The 15,606-nt window shown below is 43.5% G+C and overlaps 1 protein-coding gene across 1 annotated transcript; it reads left to right on the forward strand.

Moving 5' to 3' along the window:
* The first annotated feature begins 3,752 nt into the window (after window positions 1–3,752).
* On the forward strand, window positions 3,753–14,057 carry LOC119463760 (glycine receptor subunit alphaZ1). Its single transcript, XM_049655371.1, has 7 exons — window positions 3,753–3,820; window positions 5,079–5,216; window positions 6,803–6,933; window positions 8,601–8,683; window positions 9,804–9,947; window positions 11,249–11,478; window positions 13,917–14,057. The coding sequence occupies exons 1-7, from the start codon at window positions 3,770–3,772 to the stop codon at window positions 14,055–14,057; spliced, it is 918 nt and encodes a 305-aa protein (XP_049511328.1). The 5' UTR covers window positions 3,753–3,769.
* Window positions 14,058–15,606: the final 1,549 nt, after the last annotated feature.

Consider the following 15,606-nt stretch of genomic DNA (forward strand, 5'->3'; position numbering starts at 1 on the left):
GGGGAGCGAACGCACGACGGAGAGTAAACGCGACTTCTTCCGTCGCGCGAAAGGTCTGGGGGGAAGGGAGGGAGGGAGAGCCAGTCTGAGAAGATTTAACATAAAATACATGCGCTGCCGGTGTTTTGTTTTGTGACATTTGTTTATGGGATGTCATTCTCAAAACTCTGAGGAGCTGTGTAAACTTGGACATGTAGTAGCACCAGCAACGCGCAGAGCTGTCGTCGACGGCGACGGCGTTTTCCCCGTGTTCGCACCGAACGCGCGCGGTGTTGGTGACGTGTTTATGAAGAACGTGCCAACCTTTGCCCTACACCCTATGTTGGTGTACCGTAGCGACCATGAAGCCATGGTCCCTGTGGTCACTAATTAAATGAAAATCACCGGACCATATATATTTCTCATTCTTCAATAGTTCAAATAACCAATTACACCATCATATCTTACCTACCATAGTACAGCTTCGCTGGTCTTCCATCTCCACCCCAGTCGAAGGGCTTACAGTTTTTTAATATGACAGTTGACAGTTGTCAAGAACTTTATTAAGAGGTCCTGAGGAAAAAGATTGGGGGAGCCGAAGGCACCCCAATCAAGTTGGTGGCTCCGCCCATGACGGAACCGGGAGCTGGTGACTCTCGGCGACGTCGCGGGCCCTCTGGACGGCCTGTCGTTGATGCGTAAAGTCCGCGCTTTGCAGTAGGGCGTCCCACTTGGACTTGTCGTGAAGATCAGAGACCGCGTTGGACGGGCACAGCCAGAGCATATGATCGAAAGAGCAGAAGTCGTGCCCACATTTGGAGCACGATTGCGGAAAGTTAGAATCTATCCGATTGAGCGCTCTGGGGGTGAGGTACGATCTCGTCTGTGAGAGCCTGAACGTGACGTACATATTGAGCCCTGTTTAATTTTGTGTGAGGGGGGGGGAATTTCCTTCAGCTCAGTCTGTAGTGGGATGTGATCTCGTTAAAGGTGATAAGAGGGTCTTTAGGGGAGCAATCCTGTGAGAGAGCTGGACCGCTAGCCCGGGCGCGGTTCGTGAATTCACGCGCTAGGCAGTGGGCCTGCTCGTTGGGGTTGCATCCCGCTTCATTAACTACGCCTCTAACGTGGGCCGGGAACCAGACGATGTGGTGACCTCCTGTCTCGTTATCCGCAGTGTTTTCAAGAGATTTGTTTACTAGGCTAGCCGTGTGCTTAGACACTAGGGCTGACGAGAAGGCCCTGACGGCAGTGCGTGAGTCGGAGAAAACAGTCGTTGGGCCTTTGGCAGCGTTAAGGGCCAAGGCTATCGCGGTTTCCTCCGCCTCGTTTGCGTGCTTAGTGCAAACGGATGCAGCGCTACTCAGCGTTCCGCGCGCCACTCGACCTCGCCAAAGCTTTCGATAAGGTGGCGCATGAGCACATCCTGAAAGAGATTTCCTCCCTTAATCTAGGGCGGAGATTGTTTAACTTCACTTTTTCTTTCCTGTCAAAAAGAAAGGCGCTCCTTCGACTGGGTACGATTTCGGGCGGTCCTTACAAACTGGGCAACTGCGGAACTCCTCAGGGCTCGGTCCTATCCCCGTTACTCTTTAACATCGCCGTGCATAAACTTTCTAACAGGCTAGCCGAACTCCCAAAAGTGGGCCACGCAATTTATACAATCTGGTCTCCGGGGGGATCTCTGGCCGAACTAGAGCAATCCTTACAGGGGGCCATAGAGGTGACGGAGGAGTTCCTCGCAGACACAGGACTAAAGCTCTCGCCCAGCAAATCCGAACTATTACTCTACAGGCAGGCTAGGCAAGGCGTTAGGAACCTTGAGCCTCTGCAAACACTGCCAGTCAAAATTACGACTAGAGAAGGACACCCCATTTCGAGGGTGAACTCCATCAAAATTTTAGGACTTTTAATAAACGCCAAAGGATGTAATGCAGAAGTTCTAAGGAAGCTCGGCGCACAGGCGCACAATATACTCAGGCTACTTGCCAGAGTTACTAGTAGAAAGGGGGGACTCAAGGAGGACAGCCTACTCAGGGTCTTTGAGGCCTTCTTTATCAGTCGCGTTAACTACACCACGCCTTTCCTCAATTGGAGTAAAGCAGAAAAGAGGAAGCTCGACACGCTCATTAGGTCCGGTATCAAAAGACTACTCGGCATCCCACAATGTGCTAGCACGGAGAAACTATTGGAGCTTGGTGTTCACAATACTATCGACGAATTAATCGAGGCACATCGCACTGCACAGATCACCAGGCTTTCCTTAACTAAGCCGGGTAACAAAATCCTAAACGAAGCAGATATATCATCCATACAACCGCCGCTCGACAGATACCCCCTATCCAAAGAAGCCAAGGAAGCTGTAACGGTCGATCCCGTACCGAGAAACATTCATCTGATATATAATGAGGGCCGAAGAATCGCACGGGCTAAAGCCATCCTTCAAAGAGTTAGTTTTTTAATATGGTCTTATTTTAGTACAGTTAGCCGAGTTTTCTAGATAAATTGTGAAATATTTTAATTATCTCTACCTACTCCTGCATAAATTTTGTCTTCTATGGTGATTCGTATTGTATACATAATTTCGAGATAGCAAGCGCTGTTCTTGCCAAACTTCCTGTTTAGTTGCAGTTTATAATCTTCAATAGTCGGCAGTACCTCTGGGTTAATGCACTTGCTATCTTAATCTGGTATATATATTTTTTTCTTGCCTGTTTAGACTGACGTTGAAGTGCTTATTTTTGTTAATCGTTGCTTTGTTTGCTCTTCGGACGTTACTTTCTGCTTGCTTTTGTCTAATATGTCTACCAGCGTTATTTCTTGTGCAGTGCGCTAATGTTTGTATATCATGTTTTGTGTAATTTATTATATTGTATAATAATATGGTGTGTGGTTTGGTTTTCGCCTGTTCTCATTTATATTGAGTGGGGACGCTCTCTTACCTAATGCCTTATAAGAAGCGCGTAAGAAATGTTTAAACAAGTGAACAAAACTAGCGACGATAATAATCAAGACGGGTTTGCTACATAGCGAATTTCGTATCCAAGATGTTCTACAAGGGAAGTTTTAGAGTTTGTGATTTGGACGCACGAACAGGAAACTTTGTTTCAGAGCAGGCCCGAATATATAACGTTCTCCTGCACTCAGCATCAAACCATAATATATCTACTTTTTGTCGCAGGGGGCCGAATGGTTACACCACGACTAGCCACAACGAAAATGCTGCTGCAACATGTAAATAAAGCTTTCTTTAACGAATAAATTATAGCACACCATACACTGCTGTTATGTACTATAAAGTAAAAATTATGTAATAAGTTATCCATAGGAACTTTACTATGCCGTACTACATACTACAACATATTGCACATCTCTGTTCAGGTTTTATCCCATGCAGCCACGTATGGACGAATAAATCTTAGGTGATCTAGATTATGTTGCCGCGGCATAGGCGCAGAGTAGGCACTGCACAAACATTTTCAAACTTTCTCCTGTCCAAAGTAACATATAGATAAGCCTTGTGCTGAAAGCCGTATGTCTTTTTATTGCCCCTTAAAGTTTATTCAGTCTCTATTTAGTGCTACGCTGAGTGCAAATGAGCAATAACAGACAATGAATAAAATAAGTTATTCATACTAGAATTGACATTCTGATTTATTGTAAAACAAAAACCCTCTCTGTAGTGGTTAAAACTTGACAAAAAAATGAAGTTCCTGAGTGAAGCTTGACAATATACAAAAAGTCTCTCAACAACCTTTGATTCTCAGGGATTTCTTACCCGGAAAATAGGATGGCTGTTCGTCTCTGCCTGGGCAACGTTAAAGTGACTGAAAAAGAGAGGGTAAGTTGAAACTAATAAGAAAAAAAACCTTGACTTGTGTGTGCTGCTTATCAACCTCCTGTAGCCTGATGGGCGAAATCGAAACCAGATATATCGAACCTAAAGCGGATCACAAAAAAGATTGACATATAGGGGGTAATTCGGTATATAAAATACACATTTTAAACCAATGTTTCTCAAGGAGATTTAACCGCTGTTCGTCATACACGATAAGTTGTTAGAGGTGGGTTCAATATAAGCGAGTTCGACTGTACATATATACATATATATATATATATATATATATATATGTGTGTGTGTGTGTGTGTGTGTGTGTGTGTGTGTGTGTGTGTGGTGTGTGTGTGTGTGTGTGTGTGTGTGTGTGTGTGTGTGTGTGTGTGTGTGTGTGTGTGTGTGTGGTGTGTGTGTGTAACGGTGCGCAGATGGTCCGTGCATGGAAGCAGAGGAAGACGAAGCATAAAGGCAGTGTTCGGGTGACCATGTTTGTCTTCGTCTGCAACCTCCTGCAACCGCGTCATATAGATATATAGATTCGAACTCGCATATATGGAACCCACATCTCACAACTTATCGTATATATATGTATATATATAATTCAAAGAATAGGAGCACGTAGGACGAACATATAACAGGACTTTACTGACATTTCGGTAAAGTCCTGTTATATGGTTTTCCTACGTGCTTCTATTCTGTGAGCTATTTCTGTGCCAGCTCCTGTGATTTTTTGCTTCACTGATATATATATATATACGAGGAAAGAGGGCACTGGACAAATATTTTCCATCTTTCTCCTGTCCAAAGCAACCGTAACATATAGATAAGCCTTCAGCTGACAGCCGCATGTCTTTTTATTGCCCTTCCAAGTTTATTATCTTGCCTCATAAGTGCCTCCTAATCAGAACTGGTATTGGCGCGTCAAACCCCAGAAAGAAGAAGAAGGAAAGAGGGGCCGCTTTTTATTAGACACATTCATAAGGCAATGACACCAAGGAAAGCATAAGGGAAATCATTTGTGATTTCCTTTGAAGTGATGAAACTATAAATAAATGCAAACAAAAGTGGACGAAAACCAACTGGCCGCACGTTGGATACGAACCCGCCTCTTCACATTGCACGTGCGATGCCTTTACCAATAGAGGTAGTGTGGCTTACGTGCATGCATACTCCAGTAAATGGGCAGGGAAACGGCACCGTTTTAAGGTTGTTCTTTTCTTTTCGTTTCTTTTTCTTCATTCACACGCCTCCCTTCATGGAAAAGACTATTGAACTGAAGCTTGAAGTGAAAGCCTCTTGGAACATGGTGATGCACGAGTGCAATCGAACGTCACTGCTGATGGTGGAAAAGGGGATTCCGCCTTTGGGGCCTTCCAGCTCCAGGACTATTTCTGCGCATAACGTGAGCGACAAATTTCGTCATGCGTAATGGCACTACCCGAACTATTTCCCGTGGTGGTGCAAACCATTGTGATGCGTCGCCTCGAGAAGCGATGTCACGTACACTTAGCACGTCCACAGATTTAATGTGCATTATTTAAGTTCTGGTTCGCTCCCTATCGCTCTCTCTCTCTCTCTCTTTGTATATATATATATATATATATATATATATTGCTCTGTTACAAGTGTTTCACTAGCTAAGCAGAGTATTGTGACACTATTAAGACAGTATTACTGTGTGGAGTTTAGTGCAATATAGCCAGAAAATAGCTAAGTGCAGTAAGCTTCTGTCTCTCCCCGTTTTTAACTGTGTTCTGTTATTTTCTGCAATTGTCTGTTATATAAAATAGTAGATGAGAATATAGTCAAGTACGTAGATTCTGCATTTGTTTCTTTGGGTGAGTAAAGCTTTCGTAATAATGACAACAAGTTATATGTCTAATTAAAAAAAATGACTCGCCATCCCGGTCCCGCGAAAGTGGATGTCCAGATAAGCTGTTGCAAAACCACCACTACAACTGCTGAGGGGGTAAGCAATGCTTTATTGATGGTTCGGATGCTTATTTTGAGCTTGTTCTTTATTGATAGTAATGCTATTTTACCGTAATGATTTGGATGCTTGTTTTGAGCTTGTTCTTTACTGAAAACCATCACTACAGCTGCTTAGGAGGGGAGGGGGGGTATGCAATGCTTTATGCCTTTAGAGTAACGGTAGTAGTGCTATTTTATAGTAACGGTAGTAATGGGAATAATGGTCATTTTGACAGCACGCCACCGCCAGCCCATGGTTCGGATGCTTGTTTCGAGCGTGTTCTTTATTGAAACGCTTGCCGTTTTGTGTGTTGTATGGGTGATTTCAATGATTCAATGCTTTCAATGAATGAAAGTGATTTCACTTCACGTTTCTAAGTGCTTGTAGCTTCTGCCTTAAAGGGGTATAAGCCATTGCTGATTATGATGGATGCCTGTTTTGAACTTGTTATTTATTGAAACGTACGCTGTTTTGTACCTTGTATGCGTGATTTCAATTAATGTATGCACTGTACGCTTCACTTTCCTGGATGCATGTAGCCTCTGCATTACGAGGGCGATGAGCCATTGGATTTTTGCTTGCTTAGGAAGGTATGATCCATTGGTGATGATGATATTTCTGCTCACGGACGGACACGAAGAACGCCGACCACCGAGAGGCTAACAGCTTCGCTGTAATGTAGGATAATTAAACAGCTTCCAGTAACTGGCACTAGACACTCTTTCTGGGACTTTGGCACCGTCTAAAAACCCCACAAGTCCTCAGGCTATACCTGAGCGGTGGCAATGCCATAGCGTTATCAGGATCGGCGGCCCACCCAGGTATATGACTGCATGGCCTTCGTGATCGGCCTGCTTTATGTTGCGTCGACAACATCTTAGAATACTGGTGAGTGCCCTCTATTATTGCTGTCTCATTAAAACATGTGAACATGTGTTACGTATCTAAAATCCGAGTAGTGCTGGTCCAGAGCTCGTGCCGACACCCTCACTGATGTTATCACATCTGTTCCGCAGCTCGATGGTTTCGACCTGCCGTACCTCCGGTTTCGAGAAGCCACCAATGTGCGCCCGCTCACCAGCCAGGATCGCACTCTCACGGTCAATCGCGCGAGGAAGGGGATTTGTTCGGCCAGCTACATGGTCAGGTAAGTAACCTTGGCTGCCTTCATTGTCGCGGATCAAGTGTCAACTTTGAATGAGGCAGGAACAAGGGGTAACATTTTATAACGTTTTTCGGCCATGTTCGCGGAATTAGGACAAGAAAAGAGAAACGCCGAATGCTAGTTTTGCCATAAAATTAGGACTGGAAAATTTTGACATTGCAAGTTCAGGTGTTGAGGTTTCACCCCGCTGACTTCCAGTCGCCAACAATCATTGGGAAGCGTTCTTGCCCAAGTCAACTTAGTGTTTGGCGCGTATCTTGGTGGTTTCGTGGGTCGATCCGGGAGACAGTATAGCCTAAATGTATGTTCTACCGGGGCAATTAAACACTTGCCACAGGATATGCCCACTGGGCATGTCCACTGGAACCACTGGTTATGTGACTCTGGGGCCGCTGGGTATATGTCATTGTGACCTCTGGGTATGACCCATTGGTCATCTGCCATTGAGTATGGGACCCTAGGGCCAACGGGTATGCGCCTCTAGGTATGTGGAACAGGGACCACTGGGTAATAGCCACATGGTATGTGCCGCTCTCCAATGAAGTTCTTTGACGCCAACTTGTATGTGTGCCAGTGGGTAGGTGCCATTAGGTAGGTGCGGCCCTTCCATGGACCTTATTGTCGCCAACCTACGTATGTGCCACTGGATGTTTGTCGCTGGGGTCGCTGGGTTTGGGCCACTGAGGCCACTATGTATATGCCATTGGGTGTATGCCGCATCTTCAATGATCCTCTTTGACACAAACTTGGGTCAATGGGTATCAGAACAACAACAAACGTAATCAATCGCCCCCTTTGGATTCACGTTTAGAAAGTTGTGTTAGCAAGGCGCAGATGTAGCATACCTTGTTCAAGCTTCTCTCTTTGCTGTGGCGTAGTAAAGCGGCACCATCTGGTATGCGCTCAGCTAATAAAGGCTGTTAATTCAGAGATTTCCGTGCACGCCATATGTATGTTCTTTTTTTCCCGATTGTATTCTTTTGGGTCAAAAAACTTATGACGCATAAGATCGAGGCTTCAGACATTATTAGACTAGCCACCGCAAGAAAAGTAAGTTTATCTAGCTTGAGCAAATAAAGTTTCACCTGATAAGAAATCTTGGAAGCAAATTTGACATGTCTTATGAAATATGACAAGACGCTTCAGACAAAAGATTTCACGAACGAGTGCAAACACGAAGTATAGCTTGTTGCCTTAAGTTAGAAAGTGAAACGTTTTATAGCGATCACCGGAGAGCTATAGTTAAGCATGTCAAAGTGTCCTTGTCATCTCTGTTATGTCCATCATTGAGCACCCACAAATCAGTGAAGAACATAGCACTGGCCATCGAATTCTTTTGTGAATAAATAGGTGAAGGCGAAGAAAAGCAAGAAGACGGATACGACGGCCTTCAATCACGTCCAACACTAATCTGTCGACATGAACAACTTAGCCCAATTTATTCAGCTGATGAATTCTTATGGCTCTCAGCTTCTGCGAAACTGCACTGTACGATTTATCAAAACAAAGTTCAGTGTAGTCCTGTTGCGTCGTCATCTTGAGGGCTGTCATTCTCTGCACCTAATTTCATATCGCAAACTATCCAACTGGCCTCTAGCGTTTCATTTCTTTAATGTCATTTGTGATGTCCAATATTCTGTTCTTTTTAGATACGCTCTCGTTATCGCTTGTCCGATGGTTTTCAACAATTTTCCTGCTGATGAACAAATATGTGACATCAACATCCAGCACGGTACGTTGTTCTGTGAACTGCTATTTTCTACGTATTTTTGATAATAGTCTGATCAAACACTTCTGGCTTTAGTATAGTACTTTCGAGTATACAAATTCGATCAGAAATTAAATTATGTCTCCGGAAACACCATCCTAGCTAGCTCGGATTTCTTTTGAAGACCCGGAAATATGATTGATTTTTATATTATTTGATAGTAAAGTTAAGTATAAACCTTTTTGATAGATAGATAGATAGATAGATAGATAGATAGATAGATAGATAGATAGATAGATATATTCTTCTGGCTTGGTGATAGCATGTAATGTCCAAATACAGCTCCACACCATTTGAGTTATAACTCCATTAGTGCAGCAAACATTATTAATTGGCCGGCATATATTATTCTAAACTTAAAACTCTCACCAGCATATCAATACCGCTACTATAGGGTGTGCGCTTCGTTTCGCTTGCTCAAATCAGAATGTTGAAGTATGAAACCAGCGTAGCATATATGAAACTTTAGTCATTACAGGCTTCACGTCCCGAAAACACACTGAGTCTGTGAAAGAAGCCGGGAGCAGGACTCCGGAATAAGTTTGGCAACCTTTAGTTCTTGAACGTGCCCCCGGAAATAGGACACAAGAGCAGTGTTTGCACTATCTCCGGAACGCGGTCGCATATCAAACCCACGACCTAATACTACTTAGCAGAAGTAAACCATAACCCTGAGTTACCACGGCAGATGGAACAACACGCACCCTTTGAGGAATCTATGAATCTATGAAACATCTCTTCTTCAGCCCCTACATGCCCCATTATATACTTCTCAATTTGTACTGATTTGTGGGCCTTATTTACCCTGCATTCTACATTTACTTGGCCATGAGGCTAACGGGTTCACGGGATGTATTTTACCTATTCATAAACCCGTGACAGAAACAGAAATTGTGTACAACACCTCGGTCAACTAAGATGAAAACGTCATTCTCCCTCTATACTTCTTGTTTCTAGTGCATGTGCTTATTTTGCAAGTTTTCATCTTAGTTGATCATGTGCCCACGGCCTCTGCATTTTCCCTGGCTGCATCAAATATTGGGAAGCAAACGAGTGGCAAGTGACGTTACACTTCGTCTTTCAGACACCGAAGAGGGTTGGTCGGAGACAACTCGTCACCTGGTCTGGGAAGAGGAGAACGCGATTGATTTGTTACCTTCTTTCAAGCATCCGGAATTCGACCTCGAGGCCAGCAAGACGAAGTTTAAGCAGCACTGGAGCAGCACGGGTGAGCTAGATGTCACGCTTGGTTGTCATGCTTTAAAGCTCTCGACACTGTTTTCAGGCCTAAATGCCTCGTTCAAAACACTGTATCAAATGCTACGAGCGAAAAGAGTAAAGTTAGCCGATGGGCTCACTTATTTGTTATAGGTGTGTACAACTACACAATGAAAACGGACAACGGATCCAAACAAAGCAAAGGGGTTCTTACCATGGGCAAGCGACAAATCCACATATCCCACATTAAGCATGTGCAATGCTTTACCGGGGCGGAAAATACCAGGACCATATAAAGTTCATTTCACCTTCACCTTCACCGGGGCGGATATCCTCCCGTTCGCTTAGTGGGTATTTGTGCATCTATGCGAGATTAGACCTAGGAGTGTTGTGTTAGCTAGTACAGCTTAATGCCATGGTAGTGGATGTGGAACATTTTTTTTCTGTCTCGACGTGCGTTTATGTGCAGGCAACTGCCTAATAAGAAGAAATCGCTTTACTCGGAATATCGCTTTATTCGGAGTTTTCCGGTCCTGACAAAACACAGCGTTGTGTGTTGTCTCGTATGCCCTCTATGTCCGTGCCATTTTGTCGGCGCTCCTACAAATTGTCAGATGGCCTCTCGTGGTAGCGAGGTAGTAGGGGCACGCGAATATTCGAAACTTTCGAAAAACGAGTCGAATAGTGCAGTATTCGATCCGGTCTTCGAATCGAATAGTCACTATTCGTAAATGCGAATATTTTTGAATACTTTTCGAATGCTTCAAGACATCAACTGCGTACAAATAAACATAAATTTGGAGCAAAAGTAAGGTACATTTTCACCCCACGGGCATGGTATAGACATAAAACATGCGAGCTTGCGTAGTGGAGCAAGCTACGTCCCTTAGGTAGCCATACTTTACAAACTGCACGACGATCCTTCGCCTTCTCTGAAGAGCCCTGTACATGCGGGGAAACTATTTGTTTGTTCCGAATGCTCTATTGATGCTTATAATAAACAACGCTTCCTAACATACTATGTAATGACAGCAACTTGCTAACCAAAAGCATACCGAGATGTCAAAATTGAAGTAAAGAGAAGGAAAACTCCAACCAAAATTTGTCCAGGCAGAAATCTTACGAATGTTAACCTTAGATAACAATTCTGATAACGGCTGTTCTTACTCCAAAACTATTCGAAAAGCATTCGATATTCGATTCCATTCGCGTCTGGCACTATTCGATTCATATTAAATTCGGTCTCAAAAATCACTATTCGCACGCCTCTACGAGGTGGACTCATCATTTACGCCGCCCTCTCACGCGCAGTTCCCAAGGTGTCCGGTGGTTTAGGACTCCGGCTGCGACTCACGCGACGCCTCACAGCGCAGCTACTGCAGACGTACGCGCCCAGCGGTCTTCTCGTGGTGCTGTCCTGGTCCGGTTTCTGGCTCCGTGGTCTGGGCGAGCGTTTGGGCCTCTGCTGCATGCTGCTGCTGGCGCTCTGCACCCAGATTAGTCAGCTTCGCAGGATCTTGCCTCCCTGCGCTGGTCTCACGGTGAGGCGCCGGAACGGAAATGTCATCGCTGCATTCGGTGACAACCTATGAGTTCAGAATATTCTCCGCCAAGAAAACTCCACATTACCTGCCGGCTGTTGCTCTACGCTCCTAAGATAGCTTTTGAGAGATTCTTATATTCAGATAAGATGGCCTCTTCTGTGACGTAGCGGAAATTGGCGAAGGTAATTGGCTGGTGCATATATAAAAAAGTGTGGAGTTGGCGAACTAACTACGTAATTGGTCTTCATACTTCAATTGTTACCGACATTTCCTAAGTCGCGGATGAGTGAGTGAGTGAGTGAGTGAGTGAGTGAGTGAGTGAGTGAGTGAGTGAGTGAGTGAGTGAGTGAGTGAGTGAGTGAGTGAGTGAGTGAGTGAGTGAGTGAGTGAGTGAGTGAGTGAGTGAGTGAGTGAGTGCATTTTCTTCGTCTTGCATTTCCCCAAGTCTAATAATTCTTTAATTATCGAACAAGCTTGACTCTTGGAGCGGCTGGTGACGAAATATCGGGCAACAGCCTCCAACTGTATTCTAATAAACCACTCATTCACCAGGCCTACTACAGACAGTCTACGAGCTTGACAGAAGAAACAAATTTTGAGAGTTTCTATAAGCTCTATAAATTAGGCTACTGGAAGTTAGACACCGGTGTTACCATCTTTCTTTTTGTTCTATACCTTCTTTTCCGACGCGCTGGTCACGTATACTGTGGGTAACAAGCCATGATTGCAGTGGCGAGTATGCTAGCTGTTGTCCAGCTGAAAGAGGATTAGTATAGATGCGCCAGCCAATTACGCTCGTTCGTTGCTGTAACTTGATTTCAGCGGTGAGGTTCTTTAAATATCTGCGCAACTATATAGAACTATGTCATGAAGCGCAGTCGCAAAAAAAGGCCGATGCAGTGTGGTTACGTAGGTGTAATTGTTGCTGAATCCTAGCCCCCGTATTCCAGAACGTCCCTCGACTAGACACTACACACCGTAGAATATCATGATGATGACAACAATGCTGATGATGATTTTGGTATCCCCTTTGAAACGGGGCAGCGACAAGTAGTTACCTAGCCTGCTTAAGCTAATCAAGTAGTCTATAGATATTTATCAGTCTAGCAGTTTATAAATGTCTGCTCTATCTTTTCTCACTTCCTTAAAACCTCTCTCTATATCTATCTTGCATTGATATAGCTTGAAGTTACCTATGCATGTAACGGATCCGGTCCTATCAAGTTCTTCCCTGCTTTTTTTCCCCACCAATACTGTAAAGATCTCGTGCTTATCACGACGGCTAATCATGTTAATGCTTCCATCCGCTTTAAATCCCAGAGCTGCTTGAAAGAAAGTGGATGGTTGTGCCACTCATTGGCTGTCATCACCGACTGTCACGACGTTTCACTGAAGCTCCTATAGGCGGCGCCAGAGCAAGAATTAGGCATGCGGGCGTTTCTTCGGGAGGCATTTCTTCGGAAGCACTGTATAATGGGAGGGCGTTTCTCAAACAATTCCTCATTCTAGGAATCGCCAAGGGCTGTTACTGAAGCCATTTATTCTTCTACCGAGCTGCGGCGCTGTGCTGCACTCGGTAAAGTCAAGGAAGATAACTGAGTAGAAGATCACTTGTTGCAACCGCTAGGGTAAGGTTAAGTTAGGTTACGTTAGGGTTAGTTTGCCAACCAGTACAGTGAACACCTTCTAAGTTGCCATTTTGGCCATGCTGCTCCTCTCCACTTCTCTTCAGTGAACTCTTTAACTGGTAGCTTAACAATATCGTTGACCTAACAAAAGCATCTGTCGAAACTAGACAAGTCCAAATATTAGTCTGTGCCTTTCAAGTTATCTTTATTTATGTACCTGGTCAACAGTCGCATTCAGTAAAATTTCGAGCGTGAGCAGCAGCCGATGTATTGGACTATTGGTCAGAAAACCAGAAGGCTTCGTCGTTGTCTTCTAAGCACATGTGGGGGTCATATTCTCGCTAATGTGATTTTTCCCTTTTTAAGGAAGCTCTTAATTTTAACTCCCTAAAGGTAAATCTAAAGAACACACATTAACCTTGCCAAAGCAAGTGCCAGGGACCACTTTTGGACCATACATTCACCTTTCACCACCTGGTCAACCATAATTTTGGCCTGAAATGCAAAAATGCCCGTGTGCTTGCGTTGTAGTGCACCTTAAAGAACCCCAGGTGATCAAAAGTAATCCGGAGACCTCCACTACCGCGTGCCTCATAATCAGAACTGGTTTTGGCACGTAAAACTCCAAAAAGAAGAAGATAATTTTGGCCTACGGTGTCTCGCTTAGAGAAACCGTTTAATATTTGAATTGTTATGTACTTGAGCAAAATAAAGAACTAAAGCAATAAAATCATTCTAGGTCAGTCTTTCTTATCTTGCCAGTTAAAGGTTAAAGTGAATCCCTCTCCTTCTTTCCTTGCACTGCAGGGCGTCGATGTCTGGATGTTCTCGTGCCTCCTTTTTGTCTTTGCCGTGCTGGTGGTTTTTACCCTGAGTCACAACATCAAACTGAAGAGAAGAAGCGGAAACGTCAGCGAGACGCGCGATCGTCGTCGCCAGAACGAATAAAAAAAAACTGCCGACGTCAATTGTCGTGTCCACAATGTGTATACAAGTGCTGCGAAATATCCGACTGCTCGAAGTGGAAGCATCCCTTGAAATCTAGACATGCCTGTTTACTAAACTAAGGATGAATTTAACAGCTTATCTATAACCTTCTCGTCTAACATTGAAACTAACAAGTAGCGTTAAACAAAATGCGGTATTAATAAGCGAGCGTTAGGAAGCGGCATCTGAGGTTTCAATATTAACCCTATAATTCCCAAACATTCCACATCAAGGAAACTTGGAACAAATTGTTGACATTTATTCCTGGTCATGGTGTATAGATTAGTAGAAAAAAAGAATTTTTTTCAGGTAAAATCTAATTATCGTACTAATTAATGAATTAGGAAATGGTTTGTTACCGTGTACACTGCTGAAACTTCACTCCAGTACATTAAAAACGCAACTATGGGCTTTGTATTAGGATTCCGCCACTTCAAACAGCACTTTGAGGCATCAAACTCAGCGTGGCATATTTGGCATGTTGGGCATTATAGGATTAAAGTACATGAGAAACGAATGAATACACTGATTAGAAAACCACTGTACTGATCTGGAATGTTTTTTTTTTGCAGATATGGGAGACAACGAAAGTTCTACCAAGTATTACTGACTAATACGTCTCAATCTTTGAGGAAAGGGACCGAAAATATAAAACTTTCAGGATGAAAATTGAGCGTCCAGGTTAGAACTGTAACTTTGCACTGAAATAAGTTATCAGATTTGTGCAAAATATCTGTTTACTGTCCTCTAAAGCAAACAAATATGACGGCTTAGTTTACAGCTTATGAGAAAATTAAACATTGTTCAGTCGTCTGTTCGTAAACAATTAGTGTAATTATGAGAGTGGTGTGTAACATATCAAATTTTGTTTGATTTATACGTCCGGGCAGATGCCGGTTATGGAAGTAGAACGTTTTTATTTTTAGCAGCAAGATTGCAAAAGTGATGCTTCGTTTTTTTTTCTAATAATGTTACTTTCGACAGTTTTTTGCCTTTTTTGTCATAAAAATATATGTGCAGGTCCTACGCATCTATGTTCGAACTATGTTAAGCGAAGCTGTAGTGAAAAACGTACTTCGGTTAAATAATATAAGAAATAAAGCCCATGAGTACAATTTTGTTTAGTTTCAGGCTATGCAGTGCTTAATCTCACAGAATGTTTATGATCATCCACCAAAACGTTCACAACTTTATTGTCATGTATTTTTTTATGTTTATGCACTACTTCCTTTTCAAGCTATGCTGAAACACAAACTACAACGAGCTGGATTCACAAAGTGAGGCGTTTACGCCGTGACGTCACAAGGAGGAAGGTGATGAATCAGGCTTGTCGGGGGAAAATAGTGATAAAAGGTATTTGCACAACAAATGTAGGTACATTTGGGGATTCTATACCTCTGGTGTCACAGTTCGACGTTACCCATTCTGGCGGATTGGCTAAGAACGGGAACTACCCCAGTGGCACATACCAAATGGCTAAAACAAAGAAACTGAAGTAAGTCAAAGAATC

Source organism: Dermacentor silvarum, chromosome 9 (assembly GCF_013339745.2).
Source record: "Dermacentor silvarum isolate Dsil-2018 chromosome 9, BIME_Dsil_1.4, whole genome shotgun sequence".
Lineage (NCBI taxonomy): Eukaryota > Metazoa > Arthropoda > Arachnida > Ixodida > Ixodidae > Dermacentor > Dermacentor silvarum.